The 21658-nt window shown below is 37.7% G+C and overlaps 1 protein-coding gene across 2 annotated transcripts in view; it reads right to left on the reverse strand.

Annotated features, from left to right (window-relative positions):
* The window catches only part of PPIL4 (peptidylprolyl isomerase like 4), a 33315-nt gene that overhangs the window by 9251 nt on the left and 2406 nt on the right, over positions 1–21658 (reverse strand). For both annotated transcript variants that reach the window (XM_058534259.1, XM_058534258.1), the window contains exons 2-10: positions 19315–19382; positions 19165–19229; positions 18540–18657; positions 17748–17890; positions 17143–17239; positions 16323–16439; positions 10615–10739; positions 8407–8473; positions 3606–3717 (exon numbers count right to left, since the gene is read on the reverse strand). In XM_058534259.1, the coding sequence (XP_058390242.1) occupies positions 3606–3717; positions 8407–8473; positions 10615–10739; positions 16323–16439; positions 17143–17239; positions 17748–17890; positions 18540–18657; positions 19165–19229; positions 19315–19382 (912 nt within the window). The remainder of the gene's footprint in view (positions 1–3605; positions 3718–8406; positions 8474–10614; positions 10740–16322; positions 16440–17142; positions 17240–17747; positions 17891–18539; positions 18658–19164; positions 19230–19314; positions 19383–21658) is intronic.

Here is a 21658-nt window from a genome sequence, read left to right on the forward strand (position 1 = left end):
ATCATCTAATTAATCAAGAACAGTAATTATTTTATAAGAAGTATAATATTAAGAGCTATTTTTTTGTGTGTGTGCGGAAGATCAGCTCTGAGCTAACATCCATTGCCAACCCTCCTCTTTTTGCTGAGGAAGAACTGGCCCTGGGCTAACATCCACGCCCATCTTCCTCTACTTTATATGGGAAGCCGCCATAGCATGGCCTGACAAGTGGCGCATAGGTGTGCGCCCGGGATTCGAACCCGGGCCACCAGGAGTGGAGCGCGCGCACTTAACCACTACGCCACGGGGCCGGCCCCTAAGAGCTATTTTTAAGTGGCACATATATATGGGGATATAAAAAGGCTGAGAAGAGAACAAAAGAATCATAGTAATTAATTCTGCAGTACTATTTTAACTGAAGCAGACATCCATTTTCCTAGGCAGCCACATGCTGCCACCTAATGATATACGTGAACATTACAACCAAATTTTTAAATCCTAAATTACACAGTGAACACATTCACTGGAAAATAACGCAGTGTTTAAGTAGAGCCATTAAGTCCGTGATAACATTAGGTTCAAAGGAAATTGAGGGCTCGGGACCTGAGTCTGAGATCTGAGAGGCTTCTAAGTTTGGAAGAAGCAAGGCTTTAACAACCTCTGATCTGTCAAAAGAGACACTCTGCCGAAAATCTCAAGAGTACCAAGCAGATAGGAGACAGCAGGATGCATGTAGAAGTTCACTAGAGAGACGTGAGAGGGGAGGCTTGTGAGAGCACCAAGGATAAACTCTCTCTACTCTGAAATTCTGGCTTAAGAGCACCTTTACTCCCCACAAGTGCCAAAAATGAAATCAACAATCTCTTCAGAAAAAGACGACCTACTGTCACACCCCTGCTGGCCTACAGTGGCAGGGGCAGGAAAGGTGAGAACGTTCCATGCAGCCTCTCTACTCTCCAGCCTGGTCTCCTACCAGATGAGGACTCAGTTCCTATCCATGTCCTGGACCTGCTGACTGACCTGCCTTTCTTATCCCCTCCACTACCACGAGGAAATGCTGCTAGTGGGAAGGATTCCTACAGAAGAGTCCAAGACTGAATGTACAAGTAAAGCAAACCGGAGGTACACAGAGAGGAAGAGGAGTTTTTCTTTTTTTCTTTTTTAGTTGCTACATGAATGTCACTCTTTCATTGAAATTAGCATTATTACTGCACAGAGAGGTGTTTTGACTGTGAATCCTACACACATCTTGTCATCAGGGTCTTGAAAGAAAGGAGAAAACAGGAATACAAAAGGGGGGTAAGAGGCCGGCCCGGTGGCGTACTGGTTGAATTCGTGCACTCCGCATCGGTGGCCCGGGGTTTGTGGGTTTGGATCCCAGGCATGGACCTATGCACTGCTTATCAAGCCACGCTGTGGCAGGCATATAAAAAATAAAGGAAGATGGGTCCAGAGCCAATCTTCTTCAGCAAAAAGAGGAGGATTGGCAACAGATGTTAGCTCAGGGCTAATCTTCCTCACGAAAAAGAAAAGGGGGGGTGGTAAACATCAAAGATAAGAAGAATCTACTCAGCAATTCCAGTGGCTCTGGGAACAAAAATGGCCAATAGACAATGTTTCATATAAATGTGAAATACACTACTGTAAGGGCTAAAATACTGATAACTGTAACAAACAGACATCATTTTTCATCACCAAAAAAATATTTGCAATATTTGCCACGTGCTTGCCATTAGGAGTCTCACTGTGGATGAGGCAGTTACTGTGTTACAGAAAGAAAAACGGATTAAAGTGAGAAGTTCTGGATTCAAATCCTGCTTCTAGTGGAAGGTCCTAGGTAAGACATTTCACTTCTCTGAAATTCATTCTCTTCATTTACGAACTGAAAATAATACCGACATTCCACAGAGCTGCTGGAATCATTAAATAAGGCTACAAGGGAAAGTGCTTAGCACTATGAATGGTACATAGTACATATTCAATTTATTAAATGTGAATCTGTAATATATAAAATTATCTCAAAATTAACCGATTAAAAACAAACTATATGTTTATGATGGCATATGTGAAACTGAAGCATCTGTCTCCTATATGACATTTTATTTTAGAAAAAATACATGAAGAAATTCACTTAAAAGTCATCTTGTAAATAAACTACATTGAAATTACTTAGGAAGGCAGTATCATTTCTTCAGTGGGTAGATGGGTTAGGAAGAAGAGAGAATTGAGAGGGAAAAATACGTAGATTTAGGGCCTGTTTAAATCATGAATTCATGTGACCCTGGGTAAATCACTTCACAAGATTATGTGTCAAGTTCCTTCTCTGTAATGAGGAATTATAATAATACTTGTTTCACATATATCCCAAATGATAAAATTAAATTAGCTCTGTAGGAAAAGAGCCCCACAGAAGAGTCACTTGGCAGGACTCCTGGACCAGAACTGTACTGCATTAGGCCAGCAGCTCATCCACAGGGCCTGAATACACTTATTTGATTCTTTTGTTCCCAGAGCTGCAATTATCACATGTGGGAAAAAAAGAAAGTGTTCATAAAAATCATGGGAAATAAAGAAAAGTGGTATAGAAAAAGAAAGTAATCCTAGAATTCCTAGTAAAATTTAGCATTACCTGGTGAATAACAGCCAAAGTGAAATCTTATAAAAACACCACTAAAATCAAAAACCTGTATTATTCCAGCACACCACAGATTCAGCCTCAGGTGTGTCATGCCCTTTACCAGGGACTTTTTGACACATATATATGCATATGTGGGAAATGTCATATGTACAGGGATGATACACACTACATAGAAGAATAAAAGATTAGAAACTTGACTATCCATTAATGGGACTGGTTCAGTAAATTACGATACATACATTCAACAGAACACTGCACAGCCACTGGAAAGAATAAATTGCCATTTTATATACTGATATGAACTGACCTCTTAGACACATCATTAAATGAAAAACACAAAGTCCAGAAACAGTATGTAGAGCCTGCAACCATTTATGCTTTCCTTTTCTAAAGGAGAAAACAATATCCATACAGAAAATATATATGGGAAAAAACATGAAAGGAAAGTCTAAACACAAACACATACGTATGTATATTCAAACAATATATGTGGAAGGTTATAAAAGAAACAGGCAACAGTGGTTCCCTCTGGGAAGGGAAACTGGGTAATGAGGGGCAGGAGTGGAAGGGAGACTGTTTTCTACCACCTACTCATGGACCTTTTCAAATCTGCACCATATGACAACTAAAAGAAACAAACTTTAGAAAAAAGTTTTTTAAGAGTTTTGCATCTGTAAGAACCAAATCACCACAAACATCATAATAATTACTTTGGACACATGTCATGTCTGCAATGGGTAATTATAAGTAATTTATAATATAGTTAATATACAAAATATGTTCATCATCAGTTTAAAATACACATATACACACTCACACACATACTCCCCTCCATCTTTTATTCTAGATAGCACCTATGTAAAATCACAAATGGCAGGAGTTACATCAATGAACATTTCTCCTAATTAACAGCACTGGGTCAAAGGAGATACACACACACACAAGCATGCAAAGCAGAACAGAAACAAAGAAAGATGAACCAACATACCTTTTCCTTTCCATTTAACCTTTGCAACAGACTGGCTAAAATCCACATGTATTCTTCTGTCATCTATAAGTACGTTGTCCATTTTGAAGAATGCTTTCTCACAATCTTCTTCCTGACAGTAATTATAAAAACTCAAGCATAAATCTTTATGGAAAAGATTTCTGCAGCTAGAACAAATACTGAAAATACAAAAAGTTTACTGTTACCAAAGCTAATATTTGAATGCTTATTACGCACCAAATGCTGTTAACTATTTTGCATCTATTACCTTAATTAACTCTGATAACAACCCTATGAGGTACTATTATTATCTCCATTTCTCGAAGAGAAAACGAACTTTAGAAAGGTACAGAAGTTGCCAACGGTCACACAGTTGGTCGGGGTAGAGCCAAGATTCGAACCGAGGCAGTCTGATTGCAGTGGACATACATACACTTATCAACTGTGCTACACAAGTCCACAATCCCTTTTACTCAAAACCCAAAAATATCCTGAAAATTTAAAGTTGTCTCTGTCAGTTTGGTGTTACAATCCATTTGACAGCAAAACCTGACCTAACGGGAGTCTCTGGCCTTAATTTGTTCCACTTAGGTATGAACATTCACCTGTTTCACTACAGAAATATTCTTGTGACTGATTACGGGATGCTGACCCAGAGGAATATTACATAATCCACACATATGCGTGTACATGCACGCGCGCGCACGCACACACACACACACACACACAGAATTACCTTTCTAAATTCCGAAAAAGTCTAAATTTGGTAACACAGCTATTCCCAAGGGTTTTGAATAACAGATTGTGGGCCTGTGATACCAAGGTGTATGTTGCATAAGGCTTCTTCCTGTCAGCAACATCACAAACCCTATAACTCCATTTCTGACACCTAAAGACTAGAAGTGACATGTCGCTTCTCGGTTTTTTGGCTAAGATCAAGTGAAGACTAGAAGTGACAGATTTCAATCCAGTACTGATCAATTTTCTTCTTCTTTTTTTTCTTGTGAGGAACCTCAGCCCTGAGCTAACATCCATGCTAATCCTCCTCTTTTTTGCTGAGGAAAGCCAGCTCTGAGCTAACATCTATTGTCAATCCTCCTCCTTTTTTTTTTTCCTCAAAGCCCCAGTAGATGGTTGTATGTCATAGTTGCACATCCTTCTAGTTGCTGTACGTGGGACGCGGCCTCAGCATGGCTGGAGAAGCAGTGCGTTGGTGTGCGCCCAGGATCAGAACCCGGGCCGCCAGTAGTGGAGCGCATGCACTTAACCGCTAAGCCACGGGGCCGGCCCTCAATTTTCCTCTATATTTCTAGAAACTTAATCTTTATCTGCTCACAATTCACTAGAGACAATTCAAAGACAAGCAGCTAAAAGCACTAGTTATAATCTTATTTATTTACCATGGGTGTCAAGAATTAAATGAATTGTAGACTCCACGAAGATACAGACAAAGCTTTATTCACCCTGTGTCTACATCATTTAGAACATCATCTGGCAGTGGTCGGCCATCAATATTACGTTCGATGGACCTATTATCACACTTGGGCGGGCATAACTCCATCACTGCGCCACATCCCCAAGAGAAGGTTCTCAGATACTTTCCACACGTGTAGACACCTGATTTACAGCCAAAGCGGAACTGCAAGCTGCACAGAGGAGACAGCCTGTGACAAACTGTTGAGCCACCTGGGTATCCAATGTAAGAAAAATGAAATTTAACGTGATACACACAACACACAAAAGTCAAATCACAGCTCTAAGTGGGAAAGACAATTTCACAACAAAGCTTCTAAAGTTAGCATAGGAGAACATTTTCACAACTTTGAGGTAGGCAAAGATTTTTAAAACAGACCATAATAAAGAAGGAAAATACTGACAAACAGAACTAAAAATTAGAAATTTCTGGGCCTGGCCCAGTGGCACAAGCAGCTTTTAAGTACGCACGCTCCACTGCGGCGGCCCAGGGTTCGCCACTTCGGATCCGGGCGTGTACCGATACACTGCTTGTCAGGCCATGCTGTGGCGGCGTCCCATATAAAGTGGAGGAAGATGGGCACAGATGTTAGCCCAGGGCCAGTCTTCCTCGGCAAACAAAAAAAAAAAAAAAGAAAAGAGGAGGATTGGCAGATGTTGGCTCAGGGCAGATCTTCCTCACAAAAAGAAAAAAAATTAGAAATTTCTGCTTATTCAAAGACATCATTAAGACAAGGGAAAAGGCAATTCGCAGAACAGAAGATGACTGGAAAACAAATAACCAAAAAAGAGCTTGTATCCAGAAAATGTAAAGAATTCTTACAAGTCAATAAAAAAGCAGCCAATCAACAAGTGGGCAAGTCTTGAACAGTTACTCATAAACAAAGGACATCCAAATGGCAATAAACATATGAAAAAGGGCTCTACTAGGGAAATGCAAAATAAAACCACAATAAGATACCACTACACATCCACTAGAATGGACAAAATTGGGCCGGCCCCGTGGCTTAGCGGTTAAGTGTGCATGCTCCGCTACTGGCTGCCCAGGTTCAGATCCCGGGCGTGCACCGACGCACTGCTTTTCCAGCCGTGCTGAGGCCGCGTCCCACATACAGCAACTAGAAGGATGTGCAGCTATGACATACAACTATCTACTGGGGCTTTGGGGGGAAAATAAAAATTAAAAAAAAAAAAAAGAATGGACAAAATTTAGGAGACTGACCATACCAAGAGTTGGTAGAGAGAGGAAATAATAGGGACTCCCACACATTGCTAGCAGAAGTGAAAGTTAGTATAACCACTTCGGAAAACTCAATGAATTACATACTAAAGCTACACCTACCCTATAACCCATAAATTCACTCTGGATACATACCCAACAGAAATGCTCACATACGTACACCAAAGGACATGACCAAAACGATTTATAGTAGCACCATTCATAACAGCCAAAAATTGGGAAAGGAGCCAAGTGTCCATCAACAGCAGAATGGAAATCTAAACTGTTTTATATACGCACAATGAAATACTATACATCAAGGAAAATTTACATACACACAAGGAAATACCATATGTCAACGAAAATTAGCCAAAAAAAGTTAACAAAAGTTACGTGCAGTAACGTGTATAAATCTTACAAATGTAATACTGAGCAAAAGAAGCTAGACACAAAAAAACACACTTTACATTTATATCAAGTTTAAAATTAGACAAAATTAATCTATGTCAGAAGTAGCAGTGATGGGAAATTATTGGAAGGGGACACAAGGAAGACCCTTGGGATTCTGGTAATTTCTCTCTGCTAATGTTTTATTTCTTGACCTGGATGGTGATTTATATGAGTGTATTAACTGTCATAATTCATCAAGCTGTTCACTCATGAGCTGCACATTTTCTGTATGTAGTTTACTCTTGTTTTAAAAAATTTTAGATCAGATTATCCAAAGCATAGCAAACTTGCCTAACACGCAACAAATACAGACTCGGTGATGAACACTTACAAAGAGGCTACCACCCACGAGAATTATGAAGCGGAATAATGTAGCTTAACGTGATTTTCAAGAAAAGAGAAAGGCTGCAAAAGATCCACCTAAAAACTATTGAATCATGATAAAGAATCCATAGACTCCAGAATCACTTCATGCTCTGAAGTTGAACTGAACTACATATTCATGGAAAATGGTATACCTGCAGATCCGAGAAACACAGGCAGTCATTAGTCTACACACTATAAACAAAAGGAAATTATATTTGTGAGCAAATAAACTATATATCCTATAGTGTTAATGACGGGATGACACTGTCAAGTCTACAAAGTATTCACAGCAAACTGAAGGTAGAGATCTCCTTTCTGCCAGCACCAAAGTACCTTGTAAATAGCATTTCTGGTACACCTGATAGTGTCTAGGTGAAATCTGTTATGTGTCTGTCTTCCTCAACCCTCCTTATTCATCTTGTATCGCTAGGACTTATCACATGTGCCTGAAACATAGAAGGTGTTTGATACATGCTTCGGAATAACCACAACTTAGAACGAGCTACTACTGAAGACACATCAGTCCAGAGCTGCATGAAGAAACAGCACAGCCTAGCACAGCGGCTAAAAGCAATGGGAACAGAGCCAGATATATCTAAGTTTAAATGTGGCTGTGACACTCACTAGGTGCATGACTTTAAACAAGTCACGTCACCACTGTGTCTCAGCTTACTTATTTGGAGAGGGAGGAGAGTTCCTGTCTCAGAGTTGTGAGGATTCAATGCAGGTCAAGCAGCATAATGCCCAGCTTGAAGAAAGCTATCTGAGTAACATAAGCTATCATTACTATTACAGATCTAGAAGATACCATCTAACCCAATGCTCAAGTTTTATTTATAAGGAAGGCAATGCCTAGAAAGAACAGTTCTAAGTAAACTATTAAATATCATATAATGGCTGCTCAGTGACAGAGCTTGGATTAATACCTAGATCTTAAAACCCAGTGCAGTTCTCTTTCTATACCTCAATTATATATATATATATATATCTAAATATCACAGAAAAATCATTTCTAGAATGTGAGGGACTTTACCTAAAACTTTAAAGTTTTAAAGATACATTCACGCAGACTGCACCTGAACCTAAAGTAAAGATACATATATTAACATCAACAGATGTTGAATTTATCCCCTATTTGAATAGAATAACGTTATTTTTCTTGGGTGCCTAAAGAAAGGGCAAACCAATGTTCTAACTTTAGAAACCAGAAAAAGTTCTGTAATTTTTCACACTTTAATACCATATTAAGAACAAAATAAATACCAAACTTAATACATCTATATTACGACCTACCTTTTCAAATTCAATAAAAGCATAACAGAGGGATTCTCCTGTCTTCCAATCCCGGATAACTTCACAACTGAAAGAAAGTTTGGAAAAAGTGACTTTAAAGAAAAGGCACTCATTCTCAATCTTCAAAAGTGAAGAACAAAATAAGCCAGTTATTAAAAGGCAAAGTTAAACTCACAGAACTATATTTCTCCAAATTTCTTCAATAACAATTCTTTCTTAAAAAAATAGTTCAGCAGTCTAGTAGCTCAGTTACCTAGATTCTACTCTAAATGCTCTACCTCAGCCTTCAATCCTGAATTCTTGAAGTACTGAAGGAAGAATAAGATAAAAATATTTAATTTTCCTTTGGCAAAAGTAAACTACTGCTAAAAAATTTTTTTAATCATAATTTATTTCTAGCCTAAATATAGATGAATTACAGAATATCTACTGTTGCTGTAGAATAAGGTATGCACATTCACACATATACACATGTTTAATAAGTTTATGCTTTGGAGTTTTTGACTTTTAATATAAACCAAGCTCAAATTTAACCCTGTAAGTATAGCTATTATACAGAACTAATCTATCTTTTTTTTTTTTTTTGGCTGAGGAAGATTTGCCCTGAGCTAACATTTGTTGCCAATCCTCCTCTTTTTTGCTGAGGAGATTAGCCTTGGGCTAACATCTGTGCCCATCTTCCTCTATTTTGTATGTGGGTTGCTGCCATAGCACAGCTTGATGAGTGGTGTAGGTCCACACCCAGGATCCGAACCCGTGAACCCCGGCCACCACCAAATCAGAGCATGCCGAACTTAACCACTATGCCACAGGGCCAGCCCCAGGACAAATCTATCTTAACAACCGAGTGAAAAAGCCAACAAGGTGGAGCTGAAGGCACCTGGCCTGTCCCTGTCTTCACGTGTGCCAGGCGTCATTTTAAAAACATGAAATGAGAGGCCAGCCCGGTGGCAGTGTTTAAGTTCACACACTCTGCTTTTGCGGCCTGGGGTTCACAGGTTCAGATCCCAGGCGCAGACCTACACACTGCTCATCAAGCTATGCTGTGGCAGTGTCCCACATACAAAATAGAGGAAGATGGGCATGGATGTTAGCTCAGGGACAATCTTCCTCATCAAAAAAATAATAATATTGTAAGAGAAAGGAGAAGTAATCACATTATAGCAGACAGTTCAGCTGTACAGTATTTACCTATACATTAAGATGTAAACGTTGTGGGGCCCACCCCATGGTGTAGGGGTTAAGTGCACGTGCTCTGCTGCTGGCGGCCCGGGTTCAGATCCCAGGCGTGCACCGAGGCGCGACTTGTCAGGCCATGCTGTAGCAGCGTCCCATATAAAGTAGAGGAAGATAGGCACAGATGTTAGCCCAGGGCCAGTCTTCCTCAGCAAAAAGAGGAGGATTGGCATGGATGTTAGCTCAGGGCTGGTCTTCCTCACCAGAAAAAAAAAAAAAATGTAAACACTGAACAATGATCTTATCAAAATTATGACACAACCAAAGCAGTAGGAGGGGAGAATGAAGAGGGGAGGATAGTAATAAAGATAAATCCTCATCTTTCTTAGCAGGAAGTCACCATATAATGTCTAAAATTCAAAAATAAAAACAAGCAGTATAGGAGTGTTTTTTACAAACATGATATATTGTAAGTGGATGGACTAATAAACTTGAGTAGCCATTTATAAAGATTTTTCTTTCAATAGGAAGAATAAAAAATGACTTCATGGGAAAAAAAAACATGAAATGAAATTCTAAACATAAAATAATCCTTTTTAATCAATTACAAAATTTTCCCCTTTCCCACAAAAATACTAGCTTCATAGACTTTTGCATTAATAATGCATGAGAAATTGGCCAAAAGAAAAATTTTAGAAAATTTAGATTCAAATTAATTTTGACATAGATTGCTGGTAATTCTAGCGGGACCTTAAATGAGATAAATATTTTAAATATTAAAGAAGGTTGTTGAGAATACTACAGAACTAGACTTAAACTGTTCCATTCACTACCTGTTTCAGAGTGAAAATGTTTGCCTTGGGAGTGGGAGAATCATTCAATTATATATATGTACATGTGTGTCTGTGTATATACTATAATTCACCAATACAAAATTCACCTTGAGTTCACAGACTCATCAAAAACATGTCATTAGAAAACCACCAACTAATACCTAGTTATTCTAAATTTTTCCCTAATTCTAGAGATTACCTTCTTATTGGCCCAAATCTTGAGAAGATTATCTCCAGATCCTCATCTGTGGTCACTGGATTCAATTTACACACAAACAGCACATTTTCTGGAGGTTTAATATCTGCATCAGGTAGGTCTCCCACCTAAATTATTAAACAAGAATATAAATCAATTCCTTTATTTAGTTTTCATTCTAAATATCCTATCCAAGCCTACAACACTGATTTCCCTAAAACATATAAATTGACATTATAAACTGCAGGCTCAGGAAAAGAAATCTAAATAAGATTTCAAAATGTGAAACCACACTGTTCCTGGCAATAACAACATTCATAACCAATATTTTCCTGACTCTTACTGTCTGTGAATACCATGCTTGGCACTTCACATACATTACTGCCAATTCTTAAAATAACCCTGCGATTCCCATTTTAAAGATGAGCAAAGTGAATTCAAAAAGGTTAAATAGGGCTGGCCCCGTGGCTTAGCGGTTAAGTGCGCATGCTCCGCTGCTGGCGGCCCAGGTTCGGATCCCAGGCACGCACCGACGCACCGTTTCTCCAGCCATGGTGAGGCCGCGTCCCACAAACAGCAACTAGAAGGATGTGCAACTACGACATACAACTATCTACTGGGGCTTTGGGGGGGAAAAAAAAGGAGGAGGATTGGCAATAGATGTTAACTCAGAGCCGGTCTTCCTCAGCAAAAAGAGGAGGATTAGCATGGATGTTAGCTCAGCGCTAGCCTCACCACAAAAAAAAAAAAAAAAAACGTTAAATAACTAACTTGCCCAAGGCCACACAGTTGTACGCAACAGAGTTGGGATCTGAACCTAGGTTTATCTGGCTTTAAAGTCCCAATTTTAGCATCATTTTTTCATTTTTCAAGTATTTGATATATTAAAAAAAGAATTTATGTAAAATATATCTAAGTTATGAAGCACAAAAATAAAAAAATACCCATGATGCCACCAACTAGCTTAAGAACTAAAATGTTCCCTGGTCCACTACCCCTCTGCCTCTCTCACCAGAAATAACAAATATCCTGCCTTTTGGTTTTCCTTTTTGGCCATTTCCTTGTATATCTTTAGAGTTTTACCACATAGGTATGTATCCTTAAGCAATATCTTGTTTAGTTCTGCTTGTTTTTAAACTTTTGAAAAACATTATCATATTGAATTTAGCCTTCTGTGATTTGTAACGCCCAATTCTTTCCACATTATTATTCAATATGTAAGAGCAACAATTCCTGCCCAGTGTTTCTAGCTTTTTACTCTATCATCTACTTCAGCCAAACTGGAGTCAACTTAACAGTCAACTACTGCCCTGAGCAAAGCATGCAACTTCCTACTAAAGAACTAGAGAGGGGGACAGTGAGAGAAAACCAGGACGATGGTGTTGGTTTCATTGTGGGAAAACTATAGAGGGAAACAATATTCCTTTATACGTATGTTTGAAAACTCTCATAGATGATTTCTGATGGATAAACTGCTGAAAAAAAAAGAAATCTTGAAAATCAGAAACATTAAGAAGCAACAGCGCCAGTAAGATCTGCTCAGTGTTTCTGAAGTCTATCAAAACACAATAACCAACGTCCAATAAACAGTATTACAACACATAGGGGAAGACCAAATCAGTAAAAATCCCTAAAAGCACCTACAGTGGTAGAAACACCACATCTAAAGGAAGCACAAATGAGAAAAAAACTTAATGAGTTAAAAAAGAACTTGCGGGACGGCCTCGTGGCTTAGCGGTTAAGTGTGCACGCTCCGCTGCTGGCGGCCCAGGTTCGGATCCCGGGGGCGCACCGACGCACCACTTCTCCGGCCATGCTGAGGCCGCGTCCCACGTACAGCAACTAGAAGGCTGTGCAGCTATGACATACAACTATCTACTGGGGCTTTGGGGGAAAAAAAATAAATACAAAAAAAAAAAAAAGATCACAGCATTCGGGACCGGCCCCGTGGCTTAGCGGTTGCAGGCGCTCCGCTGCTGGCTGCCCGGGTTTGGATCCCGGGCCCGCACCGATGCACCACTTCTCCGGCCATGCTGAGGCCGCGTCCCACATACAGCAACTAGAAGGATATGCAACTATGACATACAACTATCTACTGGGGCTTTGGGGGAAAAATAAATACATAAAATTATTAAAAAAAAAAAAAAACTTGCTATACTACTTGTCAAAGATAACTTTAAAATACTACAAGGAACTTTGAAATACTCCTAACAGCTATGAAGTTCAAACACTAGCTGATAACGCAAAACACTAGTTGAATTATCATTATATTACACGCAAATAAAGTAAACGAAACTGATGAGAAAACAGAAGATGAAACCTGTTAATAGTGAGAATCCAAAGGACACAGGATCACCTATTAGAATGGCTAAAATCCAAAACACTGCCAACACCAAATGCTGACAAGGATGTGGAGCAACAGGAACTCGTCCACTGCTGGTGGGAATGCAAAATGATACAGCCACTTTGGAAAACAATTTGGTAGTTTCGTACAAAGCTAAACCATACAATCCAGCAATTGTACTCCTAGGTATTTTACTCAAATGAGTTAAAAACTTATGTCCACACAGAAATCTGTATACAAATGTTTATAGCAACTTTATTCATACTTGCCAAAACTTGGAAGCAACCAAGATATTCTTTAATAGGTGGATGGATAAACAAACTGGTACATCTGTACAATGAAATACTATTTAGCAATCAAAAGAAATGAGCTATCAAGCCACAAAAAGACATGGAGGAACATTAAATGCATATTGTTAAGTGAAAGAAGCCAGTGTGAAAAGGCTACATACTGTATGATTCCAACTATATGACATTCTGGAAAGAGCAAAACTATGCAGACAATTAAAAGAGATCAGGGGCCAGCCCAGTGGCATAGTGGTTGAGTTTGCGTGCTCTGCTTCAGCGGCCCGGGGTTCGCAGGTTTTGATTGCAGGCGCAGACCTGCGCACCGCTTATCAGGCCATGCTGTGGCAGATGTCCCACATATAGGGTGGAGGAAGATGGGGACGGATGTTAGCCCAGGGCCAATCTTCCTCAGTAAAAAGAGGAGGACTGGCAACAGATGTTAGTTCAGGGCTAATCTTCTTCACCAAAAAAAAAAAAAAGAACACTGTTTGCCAGGGGTTGGGCAAGGGAGGGTATTATGAACAAGTGGAGCACAGAAGATTTTAGGGGCAGTGAAACTATTCTCTATGATATTGTAATGGTGGATACATGGCATTTGTCAAAATCCACAGAAAGTACAATACAAAGAGTGAACACTAATGTAAATTATGAGGTTTAGTTAATAATAATGTATCAATATTGGCTCATTAATTGTAAACAATGTACCACACTAATGCAAGATGTTAATTAAAAAGAGAAACTGTTGTGGAGGGGGGAAGGGGCTATATAGGAACTCTGTACTTCCTGCTCAATTTTTCTGTAAACCTAAAACTGCTCTAAAAAATAGTCTCTTTATTAAAAACAAAACAAAAAAGGAATCCATGAGTCCATACTGATAATGAATATATGACAAGTAGCTAATAAAGGAAGGCTCTTCTGAACAAGAAGACAGGCTGACAAGTGTGGAAGGAGCGGTGAAGCTGAAAAATCACCACCTTGCAGCCGTCAGAGTAGAGACTGGTTCAGGCAAGAATCATGAACAGTCAAGAAATCTAGAGAGACAGTTTGACAAGGAATAAGATATTTGAAAGGTCTCAAAGTGTCTTGCTACAGAGCATTTATTAGGTGCCAGGGGAAAACAGAAAGTACACAGTGAAGACACTAGGCAGTGGATTACCTTGACCAAGTGATCAAAATGAGCACTTTCCAGGGCAGGGCAGGTGGATACTGTACGCCTCCAGATGCGACATCTGGGAGGACACGACATCACTTACGTAGTATTCTGGCTGTGGGTGCATAACCTGAATCTAATTACGAGGCAACAGTAGATAAGTCTAAACTGAAGAACATTCTATAAAATAAATGACCCATATTCTACAAAAATGTTAATGTCATGAAAAATAAAGACAGGTAAGGAATTCTTCCAGATTAAAGAGATTAGAGAAACATGACAACTAAACACAAAGATGATCGATCATGAGCTAGATTCTAGACTAAGGGGGAAAAAGCTATAAAAGATATTATTGTGGGGCCGGCCAGGTGGCATAGTGGTTAAGTTCGTGCACTCCGCTCCAGTTCGGATCCCAGGCACAGACCTATGCACCACTCACCACCTCACCACGCTGAGGCTGCGTCCCACATAGAGCAACTAGAAAGATGTACAACTATGACATACAACTATGTACTGGGGCTTTGGGGAGGAAAAAAAGGAAAAAAGGAGGAAGATTGGCAACAGATGTTAGCTTAGGGCCAATCTTCCTCAAAAAAATATACATATATATATTATTGAAATAACAAGCAAAATTGGAATATGGACTGTAATTTCTATCAATTTTAAATTTCCTGTTTTGATAACTGTACTGTGAATATGTAGAATAATATTGTTGCTCTTAGGAAATACACACTGATCTAAGAGGTAAAGAGGAAAGATGTGTGCAACTTAATTTCAAATGGTCTAGAAAAAATATGTGTGTATATGTGTATGTACAATCAGAGACAGAGGGAGAGGGAGAGAGGGAAAAAGAGAGAGAGAGAGAGAGAATGACTGATGAAGCAGATGTGGCAAAATGTCAAAAATTGGTGAATCTGGGTAAAAGGTATATAAAAGTTCTCTGCATTATTTTGCAATTTTTCCATAAATTTTTTTATCTGAAAATAAAATGTTTTAAAAATATGTTAACCCATTTTCTTCTGGAATAAAATTCCTATACTTTTGCTGTTGAAAACTCTGATGATAATCTAACGTTCTTTCCCTAATAAGTCACTTACTCTTGTTTTAAGTCCAGTAATTTTCTTAGAATTTGTCTTGGTGTTGGTTGTTCTGGGTCAATATTCTCAGATATATAGTGTGCTCATTAAAAGGAGTATTTTCAATTTTTTTTTAGTTCAGTAAAGTTTTCTTAAATTGTAGTCTTTAATATTTGTCCCTTCAGACTGGTGATGCTAATGTAAATTTTAAAACAGATCATGAATCTGAAAGCTCTACTATATAAAATAATGATATTAATAAAAACTTGATTATTATCCATCCACTCAAATATTTACTGATGATCTACTATGTGAAAGGTATATTTAGTCCACAAAAATAAGAAATGGAAAAAATGCCTAGTAGGTCAACTAATCATCTACTGAATAACTGTTCCCCAAATGACTTTACATTGTTAGTAATATAGAGGAGGAGTATGTTTTCGAGTGCTCAATTTCTACTCAGGTTTATTTCATCCTGTAACCACTATTCTACACTTTAATTTCAATACTTGAGTTGTACAAAGAATTATTCTTTAACATACATGAAATTCAGTCCAAGAAACACTCTTTAAAAATGAAACAAGAATAAATAATCAAAATTCCAATTAATATTTGTAAGTTGGATATCCACTTCCCACTTCTAAAAAAAGGCACTTGGCACTATATTGATAGTGAAATTAAATTTGTTTACTTTCATGTGTTATTATGTCATATAAAATTTAATCCAGAAAAGAACTCTTAGCTAAATGTTTAATATTTTAAAACTATCAAAAAGCCAGAAATAGATAAACTCACAATAAGTATGTACTAAATATATTGCTGAACAACTATTTGAACAAAGACAATTATCTTACCATTTCTAACAGAATAGCTTGAGTTTTGGCCTCTTTTTCTGCCTTTATTTCTTCTACTTCTTCAGCTGATCTTCCTTTGAAGTCATCAATTTCTTCATCTGCTCCTATTCGACCACTCTGTAAGGCAGAAGTTATTCATACATATATTTACAAAACAGAAAAATCTGAGAAACGTGGGAGACACATTATGCTTTATTCTTTGTTCCATCAAATGTGTTAGAATAGAACATGTCACAAATGTGAAACAAACTTACAAAGCTCTGAAAACTGATTTAAATTAATTTGATAATATTAGCCAGACTAGGCTTCTAATTTACTGTTAAATCAAAATAAACATCTATATAGAAACTGTCTGGTATCCAACTAAATAGTGAATGCAGAAGATAAATGATCTTAGAAATTAAGCACCAGATCTGAACTATAAAGACAAATTCAGCTTTGAGGAAGCCTCATAAGCAGAAATTTATATCTTAAAATATCTGATGGAAAAGTCTGCATTATTCCACAGAAATTCCTGGGCTCCAGAGTATCCTCAGTTGAAAAGTTCCCTCACAAGATGACAATTTAACTTAGCCTTAAAGCTGCACTCCTATCTAGAGCTGGGAGATAAGAAAAACATTTTCCCAAGGTGTTCATATAAGCTTCCAAAGCTAAGGCTGTTTTGGTGGAACAGAAACTAAAGAAAAGATATTAGAGAAATAAAAAGATAGCTAGAAAAATTAGTATCTCTATGGAAGAGAAAAAGAACTCTAAACTGTCCTAGTATAATTGATCAACTGAAATACGCACGTACATTCAACCACAAGAGGACCATACTTACATCTAGTTGTTCCCTTGTAGGTTCTGGTGATCGATCAGGAATTAATAAATCAGGAGGATCATCAAATGGATCATCTAAAATCACCGTATGATTTATCCTTACAAAATAAATCCAAGTCAAATGTTACATTTACGTTATTTCAGAATCCATGTTTTACTTTTTATAAAGATTATAATAAATGTCTTAAGTATCTTTAATGCCAAAAAAAATAAGCTCTTAAATTTTATTGTATAAAGATATTACTAGAGCACACTTTCACAATTAGTGTTACTATTTTTCATTGTTTGATATTATATTTATTACTCTGCATTACTCTAAGATATACACATGTCTAAATCTTAGTACTTTTGCCATATTTCTTAATCTGCATTTTTTTAAAAAACTAAATTAAAGGATTAATAATTCCTCCCAACATAAGCAATTATAAATAGTACAAGTATAAAAATATAAAAGGTCTTTTTATCATACGGATTCTTATAATCTTGTATTAATTCACATTTTGGAATTATCCAAAAACCAACTCTACTCGTGCCATCACCACTACCTGTCAAACATCACACAATGAAAACATTCTAGTACATTCATATAGTAAATTGCAACCACACCTGATATCTTGATATGGTACAAAGTCCTTGTCAACAAAGGTCTCATTAATTTTCTTAATTATGTCCATGCCTTCTGTCACCTCACCAAAAACTGTATGAACACCGTCAAGGTAATCTAGATTATCTCCTGTAGTAATAAGAAACTATACAGAGAGACACAGAATAAATACAAATATTACATATACTTATATGATTCAAACTGAAATCAGTTACAGACTGACAAAAAATACACAAAAGTCAGACTCTACCTTAACTGCACGGATTCTTACCCACTTCTTACTAGTACTAAGTAAAATGTACAAAGCTTATACATAAAACATCAACACATACACAGATGTTCCCCTGACTGTGTAAAATACTAGACAAACCAAGGCTCAGTTTCTTTACACGTAAACTGTGAGGAAAAAAAGCATCTACCCCAAATCTAACACAAGACAATGACTGAAAGGTGCTCAACATGGCCTGTTGTGAAATAAGTAATAAATACTGAAAGGAAATGGGCTACAATGCGAACAGTGATAATCCATGGATGGGGGTAACGTTATTTGCTTTGTACTTTCGTGTATTTTTTAAATTCTTCATAATAGACACGACTTACATTTAAGAGAACAAATTAATTTGTTTTCTTTTTGTGATGTCATGTAATTTTTTTCTATAGAAAAAATAGTGTAATTTTCTTCTTCTGACAAATATCTTTGAAATTCTCTTACTGGACAGTTTAAAAAGATAACTTTCTGGAATCCTTCCAGTCCTTCATTTTAAAGCAAAATATCTTCTCATGCTCTTCCTAACCTGAGATCCATGCTGATCACTGCCATTGTTCACCATAGACACAGTGCCTTTCTTCTTGTGCTTAATTCTTGGCACTTTTTCCGCCTCGAAAAAGCTTGCTTGATCACCATACAGCTGACTGAAAATACATATAATAAGATTATAAAATATAAGTACCCTCAACACGAAATAGAGAAGTTCTAGTAACATTTGGGGTTACCATTTCTTATAGAAATGCCAGTGTGATTCAAAATATTTCTCTTTTTTGCTACAGACATTTAAGAAACTTGGAAAAATCTATATTTGAAACATATTTTAAAATGCAGATTGAAATATGCTAGTTAACGTCGTTAAGAGGCAATTCTAGGGGTCGGCCCTGTGGCGTAGCGGTTAAGTGCGTGCGCTCCGCTGCTGGCAGCGCGGGGTTCAGTTCCTGGGCGCGCACCAATGCACCACTTGTCAGGCCATGCTGTGGCGGCGTCCCATATAAAGTGGAGGAAGATGGGCATGGATGTTAGCCCAGGGCCAGTCTTCCTCAGCAAAAAAAGAGGATGACTGGCATGGATGTTAGCTCAGGGCTGATCTTCCTCACACACAAAAAAAGAGGCAATTCTATTCTTACTCATTTAAAAATAAAAGAACTTACCCAAAAACAGACTCTCCTCCACGGCCAGTCCCTGTAGGATCACCAGTTTGTATGATAAAATCCCTCTATAATATATAGGATACTTTGTTAATTCAGAGTTTGCTAAATGGTTCCAATAACGAAGAACATGACTAACATCCACCAACTCACCTGTACATTGTGAATAAGGCAATAATTGTAATATTTTATTTTGCACAACTTCAGGAAATTCAGGCAAGCTGAAAGAAGGTAAATGCTAAATTTATCACAGTAGTTCACAATACATTTTTAAGCCAGTAAAAGCACAGTTAGTATAATTTAATTTCTAAATTAGCATACAAAAACTCCCTGAAATGGTCAGATGTCCAAAGCCATAGACCAAAGAAAGGCAGTAAGCCTAAAAAAAGGCAATATACTTTAAATTATCTTTTTATTCTCTTTTCTTAGGATTTCTTGGGCCTCTGAGCTAATGCAGGAAACTGACACTTATCTGGGATAAACAATCATTTACTGATGGATTATTTTGTAAGAGAAAAAAGGAAAAGAGGATACCATAATGGAAAAGGATCCAGCAGAGTATCTGAAAATGAGTACAGATTATAGTAATTAGGAAAACCAAATGTCTGGGACCAATTTTTTTTTAAATGATTACATAGCCCTTCAGAAAAATCGATAAACTCATCATGTTTCAGCTTTGCCACATAAATTCACTCACTTATCCAATAAACATTGACTATCTTCTAGGTACTTGGCAATGCTGTCACAAATGCCATTAAACCATAGTCCTTGCCCTCAATAAGGTCATAATCTAGTTGTGGAGAGACATGCTAACCAGTTCTCAGGCACTAAACTAGAAACCAGACAGACAGAAAGAAATATGGGGCTGCCCCTGCCCCTCAAGGAGCCTACACCAAACTAGGGTCCTTACACCTGAAGACAAATAATTACAGTACTGGGCATATCTGATAATATCATTTGTGCCACTTAAATAGTAAAATGGTAAAAAGTGGTTTAAAAAATGCTTCAAGAGTTCAAAAAAGAGATTGTTTCCAGCTGGGGAAATCAAAAGACCCTGCAGAGGCTTAAAGTAAGCATTAAAAGAACTGGATTGGCAGAGAACAGAGAGTGAACATTTCAATCTCAGAGGACATTATGTAAAAGCTTGGAAGTGGGAATTTAAATGTTTTTGGGAAGGTCCACAAGACCAGTCTAAGTTCTGCAGTACTCAGTATTACAGAGGAACAGAGGATTAAAAGCCTGGAGAGAGAAGATGGCGCCAAGCTATTGGAGGGTCTTGAATACCAGACTTTCAATCATTTTTCTAGAAAAATATATTTGTGGACTTAAAGTTAAAGATATAGGCGTAGTCCTTTAACTAGAAAACAAAAATAATAGATCTAAGCAGTGATCATCAATGGCCGCCAAAATCTTTAGGTGAAAAGCTAATGCGAACACTATAACAGATAAATCAGGTAGACAAGCCTGAACCCACGGACCAAACTTAACATCAAAAAAGATCCACCCAGTCACCAAGTGTCTCCTGAATGTGATGCAGTTGAAAGTACAGACACAACCTCATGAGCTATTCTTGTCAAAAACATTAACCTGAACCTGAGCAAGGCTCTAGATCTAAGCAGCAATTTATGAGAAATAGAAGAGATAGAAGAATATATTAAGATACAACAAGGATAACATGTCAAATCCAAAATGAGGAGAATTCTACAAATGACCCATATTCTTTCTCAAAAAATTTTCAAGGAAAAAAAAAGAGGGGGAGAAGGGAGAACCTCTAGATGAAAATACATTTAAGAGATCTACCAACCAATATAATATATGGATCTTGGCAGTTTCTTAAAAAAATAAACACACTCTTACCATACAATCTAACAATCACGCTTCTTGGTATTTACCCAAAGGAGCTGAAAACTTATGTCCACACAAAAACTTGCACATGGATGTTTACAGCTTTATTCACAATTGCCAAAATCTGGAAGCAACCAAGATGACCTTCAGCAGGTGAATAGATAAACAAACTGTGGTACATCCAGACAATGGAATATTATTCAGTGATAAAAAGAAATGAGCTATCAAGACATGAAAAGACATGGAGGAAACTTAAATGCATATTACTAAGTGAAAGAAGCCAACCTGAAAAGGCTACATACTGTATGATTCCAACTATATAACATTCTGGAAAAGGCAAAACTATGGAGACATTAAAAGATCAGTGATTACCAGGAATTAAGGGGTGGGGGGAATGAACAGGCAGAGCACAGAGGATTTTTAGGGCAGTAAAACTACTCTGCATGATACTGCAATGGGGTATACATGTCATTATACATTTGTTGACACCCACAGAACGTACAACACCAAGAATGTACCCTAATGTGGTGATTATGATGTATCAATGTAGATTCATCAAATGTCACTGCAGTTACAAATGCACAACATGTACAGTGTTACACCATACAAATGTACCACTCTGATGGGGGATATTGACAATGGGGAGAGGCTG

The sequence above is a fragment of the Diceros bicornis genome, chromosome 39 (assembly GCF_020826845.1).
Source record: "Diceros bicornis minor isolate mBicDic1 chromosome 39, mDicBic1.mat.cur, whole genome shotgun sequence".
NCBI classification, from domain to species: domain Eukaryota; kingdom Metazoa; phylum Chordata; class Mammalia; order Perissodactyla; family Rhinocerotidae; genus Diceros; species Diceros bicornis.